The sequence below is a fragment of the Bubalus bubalis genome, chromosome 24 (assembly GCF_019923935.1).
Source record: "Bubalus bubalis isolate 160015118507 breed Murrah chromosome 24, NDDB_SH_1, whole genome shotgun sequence".
Taxonomy (NCBI): domain Eukaryota; kingdom Metazoa; phylum Chordata; class Mammalia; order Artiodactyla; family Bovidae; genus Bubalus; species Bubalus bubalis.
Window position 1 is genome coordinate 3,112,402 of NC_059180.1, and position 22,341 is coordinate 3,134,742.

At 57.5% G+C, this 22,341-nt stretch overlaps 1 protein-coding gene across 6 annotated transcripts in view; it reads right to left on the reverse strand.

Moving 5' to 3' along the window:
• Window positions 1-22,341, reverse strand: part of RADIL (Rap associating with DIL domain) — a 56,957-nt gene that overhangs the window by 13,040 nt on the left and 21,576 nt on the right. For all 6 annotated transcript variants that reach the window (XM_025275527.3, XM_044935793.2, XM_044935795.2 and 3 more), the window contains exons 3-5: window positions 6,982-7,214; window positions 4,665-5,297; window positions 3,485-3,522 (exon numbers count right to left, since the gene is read on the reverse strand). In XM_025275527.3, coding sequence (XP_025131312.3) covers window positions 3,485-3,522; window positions 4,665-5,297; window positions 6,982-7,214 — 904 coding nt within the window. The remainder of the gene's footprint in view (window positions 1-3,484; window positions 3,523-4,664; window positions 5,298-6,981; window positions 7,215-22,341) is intronic.

Below are 22,341 nucleotides of genomic sequence, written 5' to 3' on the forward strand. Positions count from 1 at the left end.
CAGAGGTACACTGGATCTGTCATGGGTGACCGCAGCTGTGCCTCTCACTGGTGGGATTCCAGGGGCAAGGCAGGCGCTGCGGACATCGTGCAAAGACAGGGCCAACCCCTGCTCTTCATCCTGCCTGGGGGGGCTTCCAGGAACCCAAAGCAGCTCGCAGACTCCGGCTGTCATGGTGACCGTCATACTGGGGGTGCTGGGGGTCAGACCACAGGCCCGGCCAGGAAGCGTCAGGAGGGCTGGGTCCCCTCTGAGCAGCTGGCCTGGGCCCGGGGCACCCTTTCCCGCTCCACCTCTCCTTGTTTTTCCTGCTGATCTTGCTTCTGCCCCGCCCTCCTCGCTAGTCTGAGTCACGCACACGTCTGTGCGCAGGCATGGAGAGTGCCGTGTCGTCGTTGCTGTTCAGCTGCACAGGGCCGTGTCCAGGGACTGCAGCACACCAGGCCTCCCTGCCCTTCACCATCTCCCGGACTTTGCTCAAACTCATGTCCCTCGAGTCGGTGATGCCATCCAACCATCTCCTCCTCTGTCGGCCCCTTCTCCTCCCGCCTTCAGTCTTTCTCAGGTCTTTTCCAGTGAATTGGCTCTTCACAGCAGGTGGCCAAAGTACTGGAGCTTCAGCTTCAGTCCTTCTAGTGAGTATTCAGGATTGATCTCCTTTATGATTGACTAGTTTGATCTTGCAATCCAAGAGACTCTCAAGGGTCTTCAACACCACAGTTCAAAAGCATCAATTCTTTGATGCTCAGCCTTCTTTATGGTTCAACTCTCACATCCATTCGTGACTACCGGAAAACCATAGCATTGACTACATAGACCTTTATGTCACTAAAAAAGATTAATCTGTGTGTGCAGCCAAAGCTGCTTCAGTCATGTCCTACTCTGTGTGACCTTATGGACTGTAGCCCGCCAGGCTCCTCTGTCCATGGGATTCTCCAGGCAAGAGTACTGGATGGAGTGGGTAGCCATGCCGTCCTCCAGGGGAGCTTCCTGACCCAGGGATTGAACCCATGTCTCTTACGCCTCCTGCACTGGCAGGCGGGTTCTTCACCACTAGAGCCGCTTGGGAAGCCCATTAATCTGCTTGTCAGAACCCAATTCTGTTTTGTTTCCACATGTATCGCCTTCTCAATCTCACCCAGAACACAGTGGGACAGACATGCCTCCACATAGGAACAATCCACCAGCTAAGCCATGGCCACCAGCGGGGCTCTGGTGTTGGGTCCTGGTGTGGTCGGCACTGAGGTCTGTGCCCCCGGCCAGCCCAGGAGGCGCTCTGGGGCCCCAAGGAGGCACTGCAGCCTGGCCCACCGTCCAGGAGAGCCTGAGGGGGGCCAGGGCCAGAAAGGCACTGGCCACGGAGCAGAGACCGACCAGTGGGGTCAGACCAACAGAGAGGAGACCGCTCACAGAACGGAAAGGCGACCGAGGGATGGGCGAGAGAATTTACAAACCGCATACCCGCTGAATGGGATGGGTCTCCAGTACACACAAGGAACTCGTACAGTTCAAAAGCAAAAACCCTAATAACCCGATTACAGACGAGCTGAAGGTGTGAACAGGTATGTCTCCAAACAGACCGACAGCGGGAGCAGGAAAAGTCCTCAGCTTCCCTGATCACCAGGGAGACGCAGGTCAGACCACAGGGCGCAGCCACCTCACACCTTCCAGGTGTTGCAGTGGGAAGACAAGAGACGGGACCTCCGGGGGCCCAGCGGTCATGAACCTGCCCTGCAGGGCAGGGCACACGGGTTCTATCCCTGGTCAGGGAACTAACCCCCACCTGCTGCAGAACCACTGAGCCCGCACACAACCAGGGCGTCCGTGCGCCTCAACCAAAGATCCCGCCAGATGCAACGAAGACCCCGCATGCAGCAACTGAGCCCTGATGCAGCCAAACACATAAATCAGTACTTTTTTTAAAAAGACCCGACCCAGTGGGTGTCACAGAGCACGTGGAGAAACCGAACTCTTGTGCACCGCTGGTGGGGATGCAAACTGGCGCAGCCGCTGTGGGACACAGCACGGAGGTTCCTCAAAAAAATAAACCAGAGCTTCCTTATGGCCCAGCAATCCCACGTCCAGGCCAGTGCTGCTTGGATGCCCACAAGCCCCACGGGGATTCTGTTCATCTCAGCCCAGCGGGAGCCTCGCTGCTCAGCCCCCGGCTCCCAGCTCCATCCCTCTAGGCCCCAACAACGATGTAGGAAGGAGGGGCGATGATGCTTCCTCCTGCTCCACTTACAGGACCTACCGCAGGTGGGCAGTACCCCGCAAGCATGACAGCATGCGTGTGCTTTATAAATGGACCCTCCTCACTCGACATCTTCACACGAACAGTTCAGGTCAGTCCCTCAGTCAGGTCTTTGCAACCCCATGAACTGCGGCACGCCAGGCCTCCCTGTCCATCACCAACTCCCAGAGCTTGCTCAAACTCATGTCCATCGCGTCAGTGATGCCGTCCAACCATCTCATCCTCTGCCGTCCCCTTCTCCTCCCGCCTTCAATCTTTTCCAGCATCTGAGTCTTTTCTAATGAGTCAGTTCTTCGAATCAAGTGGCCAAAATATTGGAGCTTCAGCCTCAGCATCAGTCCTTCCAGTGAACATTCAGGACCGATTTCCTTTAGGATGGACTGGTTGGATCTCCTTGCAGTCCAAGGGACTCTCAAGAGTTTTCTCCAACACCACTGTTCAAAAGTATTGATTCTTCGGCGCTCAGCTTTCTTTATAGTCGAACTCTCACATCCATACATGACCACTGGAAAAACCATAGCTTTGACTAAACGGACCTTTGTCAGCAAAGTGATGTCTCTGCCTTTTAATATGCTGTCTAGGTTGTCACGTGAATGCGGATGAGGCAAACCCCTGTGGACCGCAGTGGGACTTGTGGCCTCAGGAGCCCCGCACCCCTGACGTGCGGTGACCACACGCAGCCTCTGCTGTCCCCACTCATCACGTTCCTCCAGGGGACGGGCGGCCATGGCTTAGGCGCGTTTGCGAAGGCAGTTCCCTGCAGTGTCTGCTCATCTTTACCGCTAATGCCAAATGGTTTACCCAAGTCCTCCAGCATCAAGTAAGAGTAGATACAGTGCTTCTGGCTGGAGAGCCAAGACCGGCTGCCCGATCTAGACCCCAGAGGTGTCCATTTCCCCGAAGAAGCCGGTTCACATTAACACAGTCATTACGGGAGCGAGTGAGGAGACAGCTTCCGAGAGGGTCGCGCCCACTCTGTGTCCCACACTCCCCCAACACACAGTTCTGCAGGTGGTGACTGCGGACATGGAGAGAGCCCCCCAGAAACAGAAAGACGCTTTAGGATGGACCAGCTGGATCTCCTTGCAGTCCAAGGGACTCTCAAGAGTCTTCTCCAACACCACAGTTCATGGAAGCACAGAGCAGGCCCCAGTGGGGGTGGAGGGAGCTGGGTCTGAGCCCCTCGGGGAACCAGGGGCGGGGGGAGCACAATGACGGGGCCATACTTACAGGTGCGCCTGCTTCTCTGCCAGCTCTTTGGTTTTCTCCTACAATCAGAAATGGAGAAAGCAAGATGAGACGAACGGGCCAGCACGGCTGTGACGGTCAGACCACCACCGACTGCAGCTCCGCCCACGTGCGCACACGGCCTCCCTGATGGGCGCCCTGAACCCGGTGACCTGCTCTGAGCCACACAGGAACCTGTCTTCCCATCCCAGCACAGAAGGAACATTTCACATCCAGCTCTCTTACATAACAACCAGCCAGGCAGGGAAGAGGAAAGATAGGTCAAACGTTTGACAAGTTTCAGAATAAGGATTCCAGCAACTCCCTGATGGTGAAGTTTCATAAGCACACCTTTAAAAGCCAGTCCCCAGGAACAACGAGCAGGTGCATGTGGGTTTGAGTTTCTACAAATACAATTCAACGTGCCCACAGGGACTCAGGCCTAGCCAACGTTTTCTGTCCTTTTTAATCAAGAAATCATTCTTGGGGCTCTCCTGGAAGTCCAGTGGATAGGGCCCCTCACTTCCATGGCAGAGGGGCTCGTGTTCTGATCCCTGGTCTGGGAACTAAGATCCCACATGCCTTGGGGACGGCCACACATACATACGAATAAAAAAGGAAATCACTCCTGCTTTAGCCAAGGTGGCCCGGCGTGCCCTAACGGACTCCCGCTCAGGCTCTCTCAGTCGCTCCCGGCGCCTGAGCTGAGGAGACTCGTGAGCGCCGGGTGGCGGCAGGGTGGGGGACTGCTGATGCCCCCAAATGAACAAACAAGCAAAGGAGCCTCAGGGACTGGAGACAGACCCGTGCGAGACTTCTCACACCCTCAGGGAAGCAGCTCAGGATCACCCAGCCCGGGACCCGAGGAGAGGTGGTCCACCACCTTCACAAGCCTGCTCCTCGCCCGCCCGGGGGCGGGGGCCCAGGGCTGGTCCTACGAGCTTGGGGGGGAAGCCGAGGGTCATGCTCGGGCTCAGGAGACGTGGTTCTCTGCCCCGGTGCTCTCAGCTGTGACATGGGACACCTGCGCTGTCGGGGTGCTGTGAGAATGAAATCCAGCAGCAGCAGATGACTACACCCAGTGTCTGACAGAGGGCAGACTCAGGAAAGGAGGGTCACTTGTGGGATTCGAGGCCTCTGAGCACCTGGCCCCTCCACCACACGGCCCGGCCCCACCACTGACCCAGACGGTCTCGCGGATCAGCCGGGCTATCTTGAGCAGCAGCTGCCCAAAGGAGCCCGGCTCGAGGCGGGTGGCCGAGTGCTGGATGCAGAGGCAGAGGAGGAAGGCGGGGGTCAGCTTGTGGTCATCACCATCCGGCTCGACCAGCGTCATGATCCGCTGCAGCAGCGTGTCCTCCACGTCGGGCTCGAACTCCAGCTGCAGCGGCCGGGGCCGGGGCAGGGCGGGCCGGGCGGGGGCAGGGGCACCGCGGGCCCGGAGCAGGGCGCCGCATAGCCGGCAGCTCTGTGGCGCGGTCCGGAGGCGGGCCAGGGCCTGGGTGGGCAGCGGCTGGGCCTGCGCCGGGTCCTTGAACAGCAGCAGGTAGTAGAGGCCCAGGGACAGCAGGTCACCGTGCCGCAGCACCACCGGGCGGGCCCCCACCTCCGTGAAGTTGACGGCGACGGGCGCCCCGGGCAGCGGCTCCAGCACCAGCTGGGCCCCCGCCGGGCCCTGGCCCGAGGGCTGGCGCCGGCGCAGGGCGCAGTGCAGGGGCAGGATGTCGGGGGCCGAGAGGCTGATGCTGGGCTTGCTGGACGGGGTCCTCTGGCCCACCGTGTGCAGCTCCCGGTTGAGCACGTACACCAGGCTGTCCTGAAACGCAGACGCCAGAGCTCAGGGACTGGCCGCCACGCCGGCAACTCCATCCCCGGCAGCTAAGCTGTCCGGGCCGCCTACCCTGGAGCGCATCCTGACCCGCGGCCTGCCCCCAGCCTGCCCACCCTGGGCGTCCACCCCGACTCCCAGACTCCAGGGGCGACTCCAATGGAAATGTGGGAGGTGGCCCTGCACACACTCGAGGTCATGGGAGGCGGGGGTGTCGGCCCATGGGAACCACTCCCTGGACCCGCCAACCCCCCCACCCCGGGGAAGTGGCAGGTCCCCCCCAAAGCCAGGCAGGCAGCGGCCTAAGCAACAGGTGGGTTGGGCCCAGGATCAGATGAGCCCCGGCTGGGGTCAGTCAGTGAGGAGCTGAGGGACCCCCCCAGGCCCTGCTGCCTCCTACTGTAACCTGCACCAGAGAATGTTCTGGAAGCAGAGAACAGGGACGCCTCTACTCTCCTCCAGAGTCCAGGACCGACCAAGGCCACCGCAGCCCCCGGCCCCAGCTAAGGCCAACTGGGGGTGTACACCTGAGAGCCCCCAGCCCCCTGACCCCCAGGTCCATCTGAGAGCCCTGCGCCCGCCCCCCCAGTCCATCTGAGAGCCCTGCGCCCGCCCCCCGGTCCATCTGAGAGCCTCCTGCCTCCTGACCCCCAGGTCCACCTGAGAGCCCTGCGCCCGCCCCCACCCCCCCGGTCTATCTGAGAGCCCTGCGCCCGCCCCCCTGGTCCATCTGAGAGCCTCCTGCCCCCCGACCCCCAGGTCCATGTTAGAGGCCTGCCCCCACCCCGGTCCATCTGAGAGCCCTGCACCCACCCCCCGGTCCATCTGAGAGCCTCCTGCCCCCCGACCCCCAGGTCCATGTTAGAGGCCTGCCCCCACCCCGGTCCATCTGAGAGCCCTGCACCCACCCCACTGGTCCATCTGAGAGCCTCCTGCCTCCTGACCCCCAGGTCCACCTGAGAGCCCTGCGCCCGCCCCCACCCCCCCGGTCCATCTGAGAGCCCTGCGCCCACCCCCCTGGTCCATCTGAGAGCCTCCTGCCCCCTGACCCCCTGGTCCATCTGAGAGCGCTGCGCCCACCCCCCAATCCATCTGAGAGCCTCCTGCCCCCCAACCCCCAGGTCCATCTTAGAGGCCCGCCCACACCCCGGTCCATCTGAGAGCCCTGCACCCACCCCACTGGTCCATCTGAGAGCTCCCCCGGTCCATCTGAGAGCCTCCTGCCTCCCGACCCCCAGGTCCATCTGAGAGCCCTGTGCCCGCCCCACCGGTCCGAGAGCCCCCCCGACCCATCTGAGAGCCTCCTGCCTCCCGACCCCCAGGTCCATCTGAGAGCCCTGCACCTGCCCCCCCACCTCAGGTCCATCTGAGAGCCCTGTGCCCGCCCCCCTGGTCCATCTGAGAGCCTCCTGCCCCCCAACCCCCTGGTCCATCTGAGAGCCCAGCCCCCTCAGTCCATCTGAGAGCCCCTGCCCCGGTCCATCTGAGAGCCCTGCGCCCACCCCCCTGGTCCATCTGAGAGCCTCCTGTCCCCCGACCCCCTGGTCCATCTGAGAGCCCGGCCCCCTCAGTCCATCTGAGAGCCTCCTGCTCCCCAACCCCCAGGTCCATCTGAGAGACCCGCCCCCGCCCCCGGTCCATCTGAGAGCCCCCACCCCAGTGAGGGGCTCACGTGCTGCTGGCTGTAGCCCTGCAGGAGCAGCAGGTGGGGTGACTCGTAGAGGGAGCAGCGCATGGCGTCCCGGCCAGGCTCCTCAGGGTCCCGGGTGGAAGCCGAGCTCAGGCTGGTCTCGCTGACTGTGCGGCGCAGCCGCGGTGGAGGAGGGCTCCAGGTGCCCCCTGCGGCCGGGGCTGGGGTTCCCTTGGCACGGCTCCGCTGCAGCCTCCGGGCTTGGGCGTTTATCCCTGAAAAGCAGCCGTGTGGGGTGAGCAGGGCCCGGGCTCCAGTTCCAGGCTCAGGCCACAGGAGCCACTCCTCATGCCGGTCACTGCTCCATCCAGCGGGCCTGCAAGGAGCCGCAGGACTCTGCCCACTGACCACTTCCTGGAAGGCTGGGCACCTTGGAGGCTCCCCCAAGAGCCAGGCAGCCCAGCCATCTTAAACCCCAAACACCCCCCAGGAGCCTGGCGGCACACTGCAGTCAACCCCCTGAGGGATGCCAAGCCCACCTCCGAGCCCAGCCCGTCCACCCGTCCCACCCTGGCACCCCGCATGAGCGTGTGCACGCTGGTTAGATGAGAACCGCTCATCCACTCCACGTTCCACAAGGAGGAAGCCGCCAACTCGCCACGGCACCCCAGCCCACCGCCCGGAGCACAGCCGTGCCTTCCCAGGCCGCCTCCAGCACGGCAGGTCAGAGGTGTGCTCTGCCCACTTGTGCACACACCAACACACCCCAGGAAAGCCTTGAACAGACCTCTACGGGTGGGAAGCGCTCTTTCACACTAAAGCCACACGAAAGCTGAGAAGCTACCCAGAACTGGTCTTCCGTCACAGCCGCATCCCTGGCTGGCCAGGGCTTCCGCTCTGAGCCCTCCAAGAGCCCTCCGCAGCCGCTGTCTGCAGCGTCCTGCCCACGACCACTCCAAACAGAAGCAGACACCTCTGGGGGGAAGGGAGGGGGCAAGCGGGGCCAAGGGCGTGGCCTTACCAGGAGCAGGCAGCCAAGCGGGGACCAGGAGCAGGCAGCCAAGCGGGAGGGAGATGGACCTGCTTCCAGCAGGAGAGGGAAGTCGGCTCCTCTGCAGCCCACAGGGGGCCGGGGCTGCGGGAGGGAGGCTGCTCGCTCAGCCCGCTCAGCCCGCCGCAGTGCGAGTGTCTGCCGGACCGCCGCTGCCGCAGAGCCGGGCCAGAGAGCCAGGGGAGGGGCGCGGTGGGGGCAGGAGCCAGGCATGGAGGAGGCAGCCCCCTCAGCCCTGTGTCCCGGCTGGGGCATCGCCGCCCGAGCCCCGGGCCCCCCTCCCTCCATAGCGGATGCGCCCAGAACTGCCTTCCAGAAGCCTGGGCTCCCAGACAGCAACAGAGCCCAGAGGGTCACCCTTCCCTCTCAGATGAGGACGAGGCCTGGGCGCCCGGGGCCAGGGTCCCCTGGGATGCAGGAGACAGGCGTGGGTGCCAGCTCCCAGCCACCCAGACCCTCAGCTGGGGTCCCACCCCCGCAGATGACCCCTCTCCGGCCACAGCAGGGCCTCTCACCCGCCCGCGCTCAGAATGGCCTGGAGTGTGGAACAGCGCCGCCCTCCCAGGGCTCCTCCGCGGGCCCCCGAGGGGAAGGGCCAGGGCTGTCGGTGGGGAAGGCAGGGGCAGCTAGAGGCCAGGGCCGCTGGACCGCCGACACAGCACGGCCAGCGCGCAGAGCCGACACGAACGCTGCACACCCCGCAGGGGCACAGCCAGGACGACCCTCGCATGCGGACACCAAGCAAGGACGGGCACTGGGCGCCTGCGAGCTCCACGGGGACCGTTCACCCGGCAGGACGGAGCCACTGCCACTGGCCGGGGCGGCAGGCCCCAGGCTGCACCGGCGGCGCGCAGAAAGGCCGAAGGGGGCGGCGCGAGGGTGGGAGACCCTGTTCCCACGGCAGCCACACAGGAAGCGCCCTGCACGTCCCAAGAGCTGGATCCATGTGCACGCAAAGCTGCTTGCAAAAGCAGACAGAGAGGCACACAGCAGGTTCTAGAACTAGCCAGCTCACAGGTCGGGGGATGGAGCCCGGGGGCCTACCAGGACACGTGGAACATCACACATGCACACACGAGGACACGCTTCATAGGCAGCTGTGTGTGCCGTCTACTCACTCATAAAAACTAAATAAACAAGATTTTTTAAATGTCCAGGTTGGAAGGGAGGTACCCAGGTGTCAAGTACATTATTGTCTATCCTTTATATTTGAAAACTTTCTTAAAGTAAAAATCATAAACACCACGCGGTCCCCTCCCGTGTGAGGACTCTGCAGCTGCCCCGAGGTAGGGGGATCACCGGGCAGCCACTCGCTCCGAGGAGGTCGTGGCTTCCGGGGCTGATGCTCGCATCCCAGGGCCGCACAAAACCAGGGCGGCTCTGCCCAGCTGAGCGGACCCTCCTCGCTGAGCCTGGGACGGGGACGCGTCCCCGTAGAGCGGGAGGCAGGACGCGGGGACAGCATTGCTCCTGGACGGGGTGTCTCTGAAGGGGAAGGGGGCCGAGCCTGTGGGAGGGTCCCTGACTGACAGAGGGGCGGCGTGTCCTCCAAGCACGAGGCTTGCGGCTCAGGGAAGGAGCGGGCTCTCCTCTCACCACAGCACTGCAGGGCGGGACCTGAGTCTCCCATCGGACGCTCCGGGGCAGGCAGCACGGGCCGGGGGGGACACCCCAGCACACGGAGGTTCCTGTGCTGGCCCAGGCATCCCCGTCCTCTCTGCCGGGAGAGAGCAGAGGACCCTGGGCGCGGGGGAAGGGACGCCTGCTGGAAGCAGCTGTGGTCAAGGCTTCAGAGCAGCCCTGGAAAGAACAACAAGGCTCTTCCTGCCTGTCGGGACATTCCGGACAGCAAACAGGCTGCAGGTCTGACCCCGGGCCCGTGTGGGCATCTCTCCCAGGAGCCGGAGGGTCTGAAACAAGACACGCAGCTCGGAGAAGCCTCTGTGGTCACCCCCACCACCGGGGCTGGGGCAGGACTCGCACTGACTGTGGCAGGGGCTGACGAGGCCAACGGGCCTGTGCGGGCGAGTTCTGCTGCAACAGGGCTGACTGAGCCGACTTCAGGGCCCGAGCGACAGCTGGGGGTGCGCTGCTAAAACAGACGGCCATGGCCGTGGCGAAGTCCCGAGTCAGACCTGCCTTCAACACGCCCTCTGGACTGGAATGCTGTTTCCAGGTCAGCAAAGGCTGCATGATGAAGCTCCACGGCAACCAAGCAACCCATGAGCTTAACCTGAAACTTTTTTTGTACCTGAAACGTATAACAACAGAGACCTCAGGATTGTCCGGAGAGCGCCTGCCTCCTACACGGCTGGCCTTATTCCAAGCACTTTGCATGTAATTCCGTTTCGCTCTCGTATTATAATAAACGCTACAAAGGGACTGCAGTGAGATAAGAATATGCCACCTGGCTTTCCAGGCTCACTCTTCCCACGGGCAAACACAGTTCTGAACAGAAGTGTATGTGCAGGCCCGCCTCCCCATGAGGAGCACACCAGCAGGCCCGCCGGCCACGTCGTTCACGCCGCACTGGGGTCCTAACCGGAACAGTCACATCGAAACACACATGGGCGGCGGGAGGGCTGGAAAGGGGAAGCTGTAGTTATTTTACAGACGATGTGACTCTGTACAGAGAAAATGCAAAGCAATCTATGGGCAAACTATTAGAAGTGAGAAATGAACTTACTCAGCAAGGGGACTAGACACCGGAAGTAAAGAAATGCAACGCTGTTTTTAAACACTAGAAACAAAGTGAAAGGGGCATGTCGTTACAAATGACACCATTTACAACGGCGTCAGGAAGTATGAAAAGACTAAGGAATAAACCTTCAGAAGCCTCGCAAAACCGTCACTGAAAACCACGAAGTGCTGTTGACAGAAATGAAAGAAACCGAAGCGAAGAAACACCACATGCAGGAGAGGAAAGGGAACAGCCAGCGCCCTGCACGCTGCCGGGCGGCGGGGGCCAACCAGCAAGCAGCTGGAAGACACTGTGGGGCTGCATCTCCACCACTGACCGTCGATGCCACTCCGAGGTGGACGGGACAGGGACATGCACAGCAGAACCACTGCAAACGGGCCCAAGCCGGAGACTTTACTCATCTCCACCAGCAGCAGGATGACCAAGTCAACTGTGCTACAATACACCGAAATGATAAAACAGAAGGCCAACTGACATGGGCAGGTACTAAACACCACTGGAATGCACTTTAAGTGTTAACGTTGCCATGTCAATTTTATTTCCATTTTTTAGATCAGGCTTTAAAGACCCTCATGTGGAAAGGCAAGACCAGAAAGCTCACCAAAGAGAATGAGGGGAATATCCTTATGACCCCGGAGACAAGGAAGGATTTCTTACACAAAACTGAACCAGAAAAACACTGACCATAAAGGAGAGAATGAACAAATCCAACCACGTTAACAGTCTTACTCATCAAAAGACGCTGGAAGTAGAATTCAGAACACCAACTCACGGACCTGGAGGAAATAATTACAACACGTATCGCCGGTAAAGACTAGAAACTGGAATAAAGGACGCCCACAAATCAACCCAGGCTTCCCTGATGCTCAATTGGCAAAGAATCCGCCTGCAATGCAGGAGACCCTGGTTCGATTCCTGGGTCGGGAAAAAATCCGCCAGCAATGTAGGAGCCCTGGGTTCAATCCCTGTGTTGTGAAGATCCCCTGGAGAAGGGAACGGCTACCCTACTCCAGTATTCTGGCCTGGAGAATTCCATGGACTGTACAGTCCATGGGGTCGTGAAGAGTCAGACATAACAACCAACTTCCACTTTTCACATTTCACAAATCAATAAGGAAAAGATCAGACAACAGAAAACGCAGACGAGCAGACCACGCACTTGAGGCTGCCAGTGGAGTGGTGAACCGGAAGCTGGCCTCACCACGTAGAGCGAAAGTACGCACACTCAGCGTCCAGCCAGTCCCAGCCAGGCGCGCACTGCAGAGGGGCCGCACACGTGGAGACCAGGATGCTCGCAGCAGCGTGGCTCCCAGACTCGTTCGTGGGGAGACAGGCCATGGCCGGGAGCAGCATGACGGAGGAGACATAAATCCACCCGCACAACTCAAAACAAGCCAAGCCACACTGTCGCGGGCAGAAACACACGGGCGATGATGCTACGAGGAGAACCGAGAAGACGGCCCTTACAAAATCACGACGGCGGCTCCTTCCGAGGGGCAGGGAGAGGGTGGTGCTCAGGGCGGCCCCGGGAGACAGCAAGCCGAGTCCATGTGCCCGCCTCAGCCTTGGGACTGACCTACGGGCCCACACAGGGTGCCTCCAACAGCCCCATACCCAACCAAAGCCTCAGGACCTGCCGCCGTACCCATCTGGGTGGAGGATACCCAGAGGACACGGCAGGCACCAGAGCCCCACGTCCATCCCACCGAGGGCCCTGTCCCCTGCAAGCGGCCACAGGCTACAGTAACCCAAGTTCCAACCAGCATCGAGGACGCGTCCTACACCAGCCACTCTGGCAGTCAGATGCTGCCAGCCCTGCGGTTCCATCTCTCCTCAGCCCCGTTCCCAGCACGAATCCTCGCCCGCCACCCAAGGAGCTGACAGATGTCCGCCTTCCCACCAGCGGCCCAGGGCAAGTCCCGGGCAAGATGCAGATGTCCTGCGCCTCCCCGCCTCCTCTCCAGGGCTGGGCGGAGAGCCAAGGACACCTCCAGGGGCCGCGGCCCGCCCCCTCCTGCCGCACTCCAGCTGGACAACTTATTTCTGAAGCTGGGTCATGGGCGCACAGACAGGTCACTGCGTTACCCCGGATCTAGTCCTCTGCTCAGAGTATTTCAAAATAAAGATGAGGAAAGCGACGAGAGGCGGGCACAGACTATCAAGCACAGATGGCCTGTGTACAGTGTAAAACCCACTCCATCTCACAAATACTAAAGGAAACACAAACCAGCATCATGAGTGCGTCCCCTGTCTAGTCGGCAGACACTCTTTAAGGACAGAGCCACGTGAGAGAGAAGGTGAAGCGACACGGCACGCGCAGAAACTGCCCGTGGGGGCGTCACCTGGCGCCGGTCCTCACCAAGGTCAAAACCAACCAGGGGCACGGTGCCAACCACGTCCTGTTAGACACGCACAGGCCTGCAGTTAAAAACGCCTCCAGCTCTCCACGACGAATCCCACCTTTAAGTTCCTATCCTCCAGAAATAATCAGAAAGGAATCAAAGATGCTTACATAAGCGTTACAGAGAAAAGTGGGAAATATTCTGAAGCTTCACCAAGGACGCAGTCACGCAGCCCACGCCCCACTAAGCACTAAATACGACGTTCACAGTGTAAGTACACGGAGTTAAAAAAAAGGTAAAGAGCTCTGTACACAGGTTGATTCGAATTACGTAAGAAAATAAACTTGATAGTAAGAAAAGAAGGAAAGGCACCAAAATGCTAAAAGCAATTCTCTTTTGGAGGTAATTTCACAGATGATTTTTACTCTCTGTATACTTTTTATTTTCCAAATTTTCAACAATAAAAACGTTTTAAAGTACCGAGGAGGGGCTACCCTGGTGGCTCAGTGGTAAAGAATCCACCTGCCAGTGCAGGAGACACGGGTTCGAACCCTGGTCCGGGAAGATCCCACCTGCCGCGGAGCAGCTCAGCCCGAGCACCACGACACCGAGCCTGCGCTCTGAGCCTGGGAGCCGCAACGAAGGAAAAGCCCGAACAGCGATGAAGAACAGATTAATCAAATTTTAGAACTTTTTAAAAAAAAAAAAAAAAAAGAACATCCTTAAAGTACCGAGGAGTATTATCTCCGTGGTAAAACCTAGACCTTCTCCTACTAATTAGGGCCTTAATCAGGAAGAGCAGCGTCTGCAGGAGGGCTAATAACCTAATTAAGATAATGGGTAACTGAGCAGATCAAATGCTTCGGCCACTTGTCAGCCCATCACAGATGGAGACGGGCCTCCCAGAGCCGTACCAGAGACAGATCAGCGTGGCAGAGGCCGGATTTTTCTGTAGCTGAAACCGAAGGCCCCATTGGATTCCCCAGAGACCCTGGTAAACACAGCACCCGCCCAGCCGCGCGCCAGGCCTCGACGACCCACGGGAGGGGCTCATCCACCGGTGGCGCTCAGCTGGGGACGGGCCCTCCTGGCCGAGCTCAGCACCGGCTCTGCTGCTCCACAGGGAGAGGCCTCCTTACCCCGGAGGCCACGCCTCCAGATGCCCGCACAGCTGCCCACGTGCACACAAGCCGGAAAACAGGCAGGGAAACCACTGTGAAAATCGAGCGAGCAGACAAAACAGAGAAGCTAGGAGAGAACAGATCACGGGAAGACAGCGGCCCAGGAGGCACCGAGCCCGGGTAAGGGCACGCCTGGCAGGGGCGATCCGAGGACTGGGGTGGTCCTTCAGAGGACGTGGGTTTTTAGGGTGAAATGCCCATTAAAAGTCGCTAAACACAGTAGAGATCAAAAATGCATAAAGGGCCAAAATACGCAAACGGAAAATTTTAATAACCTTCATAAAATAAGAGAACATGGACTTTATAAACAAATACGATAACTGATCCTGGAATAGGCAGTGGCAACCCTCTCCAGTATTCTCACCTGGAAAACCGCATGAACAGAGGAGCCTGGTGGGCTGAGTGCACGGGGTCGCAGAGAGGGGCACCACTGAGGGACCGACACACGGCGCAGGATGGCCGACTCAGCATCGTCTCTACATTAAAACAAATCTGACACAAAGGACGCAGACACACGCTGAGTCTGTGGCACGAGGCTGGGAGAGACGCTGTGTTTCCAGGGGAGAAGGCCGGGGTTAAGTCCAAAGGCGCGAGAATCACACGTCATAGCGTCTCCCGGAGGGGGAGTTAGAGGACGAGGAATAGAGGCCTCCGAAATGCTAGGAAAGAAAGTATTTTCATCTAAAACTCTATACCCAGCTACACTGTTAATCAAGCATTAAGGCAGAATAAAGATCTTTTAAGCAACTTCACTTCCCATGGACACTCTCAGGAGGCCACTGGAGAAGCCAGTCCACCAAAGTCAGGCGTAAACCTAGAACCAGGAAGAAGGGGACGGGAGGTGGGGCCGGGGGGAGGGGGTCCCCTCTGCAGAGACACCAAGGAGGGGCGGCTGAGAGCGGGCTGGAGAGCAGCCGCTCCCAACTGGATAAAACCCACACACATCTGAGCATCTTGAGAAGAGATACTGGCAGAGGACCGAGGAATACTGAGTGAGTGAAAAGTACCGAGGAAAAAGGGCAAACAAATAACGATGACAGCAGTTAATTTCAAAGAAAATAGAAGCTGGACAAGAAGAGAAGGTCCTCAGCTGTAAAACGCTGTCTCTGGTCCTAAGAATGTAACACCGATTACAAACCTAAACAAACTTATTTAGATTCATGAGCAGACAGGGCCGAGGGGCTGATACTTTAAATGAGCGAGGGTGAACAGAGAGAAATTCTCGTCCAGCCGTAGTGGGACACGTGTGTCACCGTAAGCCGTGGGGTTAAATGCCAACAAGGACCAGAGTTCACAACTGAACCTGGTTCCCTCTGGGCAGGGCCAACTGGGAAGCGGGGAAGGCGAGGGCAGGGACCGGCTGTTTTGGCTTCCGTGCTTTGCTTTGTTGATTTTAATTAGTGATGAGAAAGTATCGCTTTGCATGCTCACGGATGTAACTAGTAAAAACAAGCTTTTAAATGTACATGCTTTTCTACCTAATGAACGAAGGAATGAATGAATGCACACACATATGGTATTTATTTCATCAATTCTGAGACACACTTTCACATCTCTGAACGCACCCTGCGTGCACACGGGAAGTCCCAGGCGGCAGCTATCATGTGAGAACTGGCTGTTTGTTCCTGGGGGGCCAGATTGTGCAATATTCCAGTCACTTAAGAACCACCTGAAGAATGGATGAGTTCTGGTTGTTGGGCACAAACTGGCAGAATTTTGTGCCACGGCCGAGAGACAATCCCAGAATAACAGTGAAGTCCTCTTAAGAAGAGTGGCCTCAGCGATGCTTTTTGTTTCTTTTTATTTTTATTTATTTATTTTTGGCTGTGCTGGGTATTCCCTGCTGCACGGGTTTTGCTCCAGTTGTGAAAGGGAGAGCTACTCTGTCGTCTTGGTGCTCAGGCTTCTCGTTGCAGTGGCTTCTCTTGTTGGGGCGCACGGGCTCGGGGCACACGGGCTTCACTGCTGGGGCGCACGGGCTCGGGGCACACGGGCTTCACTGCTGGGGCGCACGGGCTCGGGGCACACGGGCTTCACTGCTGGGGCGCACGGGCTCGGGGCACACGGGCTTCACTGCTGGGGCGCACGGGCTCGGGGCACACGGGCTTCACTGCTGGGGCGCACGGGCTCAGCTGCCCCACCACACGTGGGATCCTCCTGGACCAGGGATCAAACCCATGTCTCTGGCAGAGGGATTCTTTACCACTGAGCCACCCAGTGAAGCCCAGCAACGTTCCTGAGGCCCAGAAAAGGGCACCTGAGCACAAATAAATAATAATATAAGGCACTGTGTCCTTGTTGACCTTGTAGTATTTTCTACGTTAGTGGTAAGGAGGTACTGGTGTTCTTACAATCAATAACGTCTTTTATGTGAAATACAGTACATACAGGAATACCTACTGCAAAATTTTTCTTAAATGATTCATTAGTAAAAAAAAAAAAAAAAAAAAAAAATTGAAATATACACAATGTTCTGACCATACCATGGAGTATTCCATAAACCCTAAAATGAATGAATTAAAATGATATCAGATGACATGCGGAGATTTTCAAAAGGAATTTGCTAAGACAAGATACAAAGGTCTTCCCTGGTGGGCTAGTGGTTGAGAATCTGCCTGTCAAGGCAGGGGTCATAGGGTTGATCCCTGGCCCGGGAAGTTTCCACGTGGCACGTAACAACAAAGCCGCATGGGCCACAACTACTGAGCCGCACTCTAGAGCCTGTGAGCCACAACTCCTGAGCCCCTGCGCTGCCACTGCCGGAGCCAACGCCTACAGCCCGAGTTCTGCAACGAGAGAAGCCACCGCACCAGGAAGGCTGCACGGCAGCACGAAGAGCAGCCCCTGCTCGCGGCGACTAGAGAACGCCCACGCGCGGCAAGACCCCGTGCAACCAAAAGCCCCTGCTCGCAGCGACTAGAGGAAGCCCACGCGCGGCAAGACCCCGCGTGACCCAAAGTAAAGAAATAAGTCTTTTTTTAAAATACAGAAAAATAAGTATGTGATCCTGTTTCTTTAAAAAAATTTCTTTATGAAAATCCCACACATGTACATGTTTACATAGATCTGTACAGCAGTAGAGGAACACAGGATAACTATGGAAGGCCATGTGGGAACAGAATCCTAAGGTGCCCATGACCTCTGCCCCTGAGGTCTCTCCCAGGAGTAGGCTCATGGGCAGGAGAGATCCTGTAGGTACCACTCAAGTTCCTGAGCAGCTGATCTGGAGATGCAGAGATTATCCGGCAGACCCAACCCAACACGCGAGCGACCTCCAAGCAGAGTGTTCTCCGGCTGGTCACAGAAGAGAAGGTCTGAACAACGGGGTTCCCTCGCTCGGATGGGAGGGGCCACAGGAAAAGGAGCTGAGAGTGGGCGCTGGTCCACAGCTAGCAAGGAAAAGGAAGAAAGGAAACATGGCGATTTCAGTCCTACAGCCCCGAGGAGTGGAATTCTGCCTTGCACCAGCGACTCCTCCCCACCGTCTATTTTCCCCTTTCGACTTGGACACCCATGACGTTATCCTGTGTCTGTCCCACCACTGGCTACTGGGAGCAGGATAGGTAACTCGTCCCTGTACCAACAGGTCCACGGGGGAAGGACCGTGCCCCCTCCACCCTCAGCGCTGTACTTAATGGACTATACCCAGGGGCCTCCTCCACACCTGACTGAGGCCACTTAGATGATGAGATTTGGGACTTGACCTGATACTGTAAGGGGGTGAGATCTGGGGACTGGGAGATGGGCTGTGTGCATTTTGCACGTGGATGAAGGTCGCTGGGGCCAGAGGGCAGACTGCAGCCAGAATTCTGGATGAGCCCAAGGACCGTGCCTGGTCTAACCACCTCCTCAGGAGTGGGTGGCGCTCCCGAGGGGCGGTAGGGGAGGTGTCTGGGCATCAATAAAAACAGGGAGGGGGGAAGGAGAGAGTTCTAACTTCACATGACCGGCTGGGGTGTAGGGCGAGTCCAAGAGACCTCGAGCTGCGGTCTCAGCTTCAAGGCTTTGGCTTTTTCCAGGGCAGCCACTGGCTGCTCAGCAGGAGGCGGCACCAAGGAAGAGCCAGCAGGGACAGACAGGAGATTCCCCCAGGAACGACCCGACAACCACACCCCAAATCTGCATGACGACCTGACCCGAGCAGGACTGGCCCACGGCGGGCGGCGGGCCCCGCGGTCAGCACGTGGCGCCCACAAGCGCCTGCCTGAACCTCACAAGCAGGCTGAAAGGAGACACGAAAGCCCACACACCCTCTGATTTAGCTCAGAAAGTTCACACCGAGGCAAAACCGGGCCATCTGGAGTAAAGCAAAGCACGACCATCACAGAGTGGGGATGTGGGCACACCTCCAGCAGAGACCCCGGCCAGCCCGCCGAGGACCAGGAAGGCGGGAGCACCGCTGCCCAGTAGGGGCCATGGTGCTTTATAACTATTGGTTCAACTGCACAGATGCAGCTTTGTTCGTAATGGTTTTCTTTTTTTAATGTATTATTTTATCGATCTTATTTTGGTCTGCATTGGGTCCTCACTGCTGGGGGCTGGCTCTCTCTGGTTGCAGAGCACCGACTCGAGGGCCTGCCAGCTCAGTAGCCGCGGCTTCCGGGCTCCGAGCACAGGCTCAGCAGTCGTGGTGCACGGGCCTAGTTGCTCCTTGGCCTGTGGGGTACCCCCGGATCAGGGGTTGAGCCCGTGTCTCCTACATTGGCAGGTGGATCCTTTACCTCTGAGCCACTGGGAAACCCTCGGATATGCTTCATATCCTCTTCTGTAAAAAGGAAAACGGTTCATCATGGTGGTCTAACAGGAGCCAGGGTCTCAAGGACCTTTCTTCTCTATATTTTCACGAGTGGTTCGAAGTCTTTAAGATGAACGTGTGTTGCTATACAACCAGGATCGAGGGTGAGCAGACCTCCCCTAGTCCCCTGGCAGTGGGCCCCTGCCCTGGCACCCCACACGCTCTGGGCTCCCAGCCCTGCCTCCCCCCACACCCACGAGCCACAGGCGCCTCCCTCAACCCTCCTTTTCAGCCGAACATTGTGGAAAAGTTGTCTGCACACAGGCTTCCTACTCACCCTCCTGGATGACGAGGAAACGCCACAGGCACCTGGAAGGGTGTGGAGAACAGGATGACATGCCCACTGGAAAGGCCATTCCAGATATGGGTGAGAAAGAAGAGCTCTACTGATTTGGGGTCGTAATTCCTATGTGTGTATTTCTTCACGGATTAAGTATGGCTGGGATGTTACACACATACGTAGTAAATATCTCTGAAAAGCACGTATTTCATTTGCAGTCATGTGGTGTGAGCACAGACTCTGGCTCTGTGTGCCTCTAGCTCATCCCTGTTCGGTGCCGTGCCGTATTTCACCCTGAGGTATTTAAAGGGGCCATCCTTCCTGCTGACCAGTGAGGAAGTCTCCAAGACGGCCCTGAGTGATCACCTGCTCTTCGAGCTCTTCTGGAGTCTCCTGTTTAACCACAAGGACATGGCGGGAGTGGTGGTGTGACTTCCACATTAGGGTCCTGAAGACACTACAGCTTGTGCCTTGCACTCTCAGATCACATGCCGGGGTTAAAGTCAGCGGCCACGCCGTGAGGACCCTCCATCAACCTACGGAGAGCTGGGGCCTCCTGCCAACAACCAGCATCAACCTACCAGCCGGCATCACAAATGTTAAATCACCTTAGCGTTCCAGAGATCCATCAAACTTGCTCAGGATGGTTTGGTATACATTTCTGGTTTGGGTTTAGTTTTCATATCCACATTTGGCTGATAACTTTTATCATGTTTTGCTTCTCTGGTTTTTACATAAAGGTTATATTTGTTGTATAGAAGAAAAAACATTTCTTCTTTTTCTGTTTTCTGGCCTAGTCTGATGTAAAACATTGGAATAAATCTTCTCATTGAACATCGGGTAGAATTGGCCTGTACAACCTTCTAGGTCTTATGTTTTTTGTGATTTTACTTTGGTTTTGGTTGGGGACATCTTCAAACTACTCAAGCCATTTCTTTCAAGGTTGTAAGTCCATTCAGGTTTTCTGTCCGTCAGTAAGTCTGGGTAGGTTATCTCTGTGTAGATTGCCCATTTCAACCAAGTTTTCAACTTTGCTGGCATAAAGCTTTGTAATGTATCGCTTATGTGTACCATCTTTAGCTTTCCTCAGTCTTCCCAGTTTTGACTATTTTATAAGTCTTCCCAGAGAGCCTCCTCTTCGCTTTGTTGACCCTCCGCACTGCATGTGTATTCCCTGTCTTCACTCTCTGCTCTCTACTGCTTCTCTGAATTTGTTATGTCCTTTCTAACCCAGCTCTGAAGGCACACAGCGCGTCAGTCTTCAGTCTTTATTTTCCTAGGGCAGTGTTTACAGCCAGGCCCCCCCTCTTCTGAACATCACGGCCGCACCCACAAGCGGCCTTTCATTCCTCTTCAGTTCTCATTCACAGTAAAGCGGCTTTTTTGACCCTGACTTATTCGGAAGTCTTAGTGTCTAAATGTAGGAGTGTGCAAGACGCTCTATCGTTGTATTTCAATACCATCCTGACTTATTCGGAAGTCTTAGTGTCTAAATGTAGGAGTGTGCAAGACGCTCTATCATTGTGTTTCAATACCCATTCTGTCCTGTTTTCCTCTCGCATAACAATGGGGATGACGATTACGCGTCCAGCGAGCACGGACTACGCCTTCTGGCCTCCCTTGTAGGTAGGCAGGGACTTCTCGGGCTTCCCTAGTAGCTCGGGTGGCAAAGAACCCACCTGCAATGCAGGAGACCTGGGTTCAATCCCTGGGTCAGGAAGATACCCTGGAGAAAGGGATGGCAACCCACTCCAGTGTTCTTGCCTGGAGAATCCCATGGGCAGAGGAGCCTGGCGGGCTACACTCCATGGAGTCGCAGAGAGTCTGATGCGACTGAGTGAGAAACTCGTGGGGCCTGCTAAGTTCCAGTCAGCAGAAGACGAGGGCACGTCATCCTCCAGGACAGGGTCTGCAGGGACACCGTCACCGCTCCCCGCCCCCTTCCTTCCTCCAGCCTTAAATGAAGATGTGGCGGCAGTGGCCCTGCCGTCGCCCTGCACCTGGAGGTGACCCTGGGGATGGAAGGCACGAACTACAACAGTGGGGCCGACCCTGGAGAAGCCGGGATCCCTGGGGACCAGGAAAGTGTCCCCACTGGCCCCGAACCGACTCCCTCTGGACGTGAAAGAGAATCTCCCTGTACTGAGCTCAGTCATTGTCAAATGCAATGTCTGGTCAAATGCAATTCCTAACTGATGAAGACGTGCTTAAGACAACCCTCTGGAGGTGGCCCTGGGGTACAGCGGACAGCCCACTGGACTTCAGGAGATGACATCACCTTGGTGCTAGGTATCCTGATCAGACATCACACACAGAAGCATTTACAACTTGGACTAACAATAAAACCAACACCATCTCCTCCCCCACCCACCCTGCAAGTGGAGGAAGGCTTCCCGTCCGCCTTCCGGAGCTGCGGCCCCCTCCGCCCCTCTGGCCCCAGCTACTCTGGATTCTGCTCCACTTTCCCTGGTTTCTCCCTTACACTCCGCAGTTGTGCTAAATGACACTGCCCTACTTTGCTTCCTTTAAACCTCATACAGAATGGCCACACTGCGTATTTTCCTGCGCATTTCTTTCCCCCCCCAGCGTTAGGAAATGCAGCTATTGACATTATCCGGACACACGAGGCCTGGGTCCACGTTATTTACTGCATGACTACACCGCGCGCCCTCCACTCTGCGCTAATGGAGATGTGCGTTTTTTCGGGCTTCAAACTATTATAAAATGCTGCTGTTTCACTCTCCTCCTCATCTCCTGGGGACCGTGGGGCAGTCTCTCTAGCAAAGTGCTTCCTGAATTGGCACACGTGGGAACCGAGGACATCCATGTGGTACGCAGGAGGTAAGCTAGAGGGGTTGAGGGGCCTGCAGAGGCGGCCCAGACTCTGGCCGCCTCGACAGACGAGGGAGCAGTCAGATGGAGGGCACCAGAGCCCCACAAGCGGGGTGGAGCCCTGTGGGCGCATCGCCACACTAGCAGAAAGCCCGCACCTCCTGAAGGGACCAGTCTGCATTGCGGCCCCCTGGCCATCACATCAGCGTGCCCCTCTCCT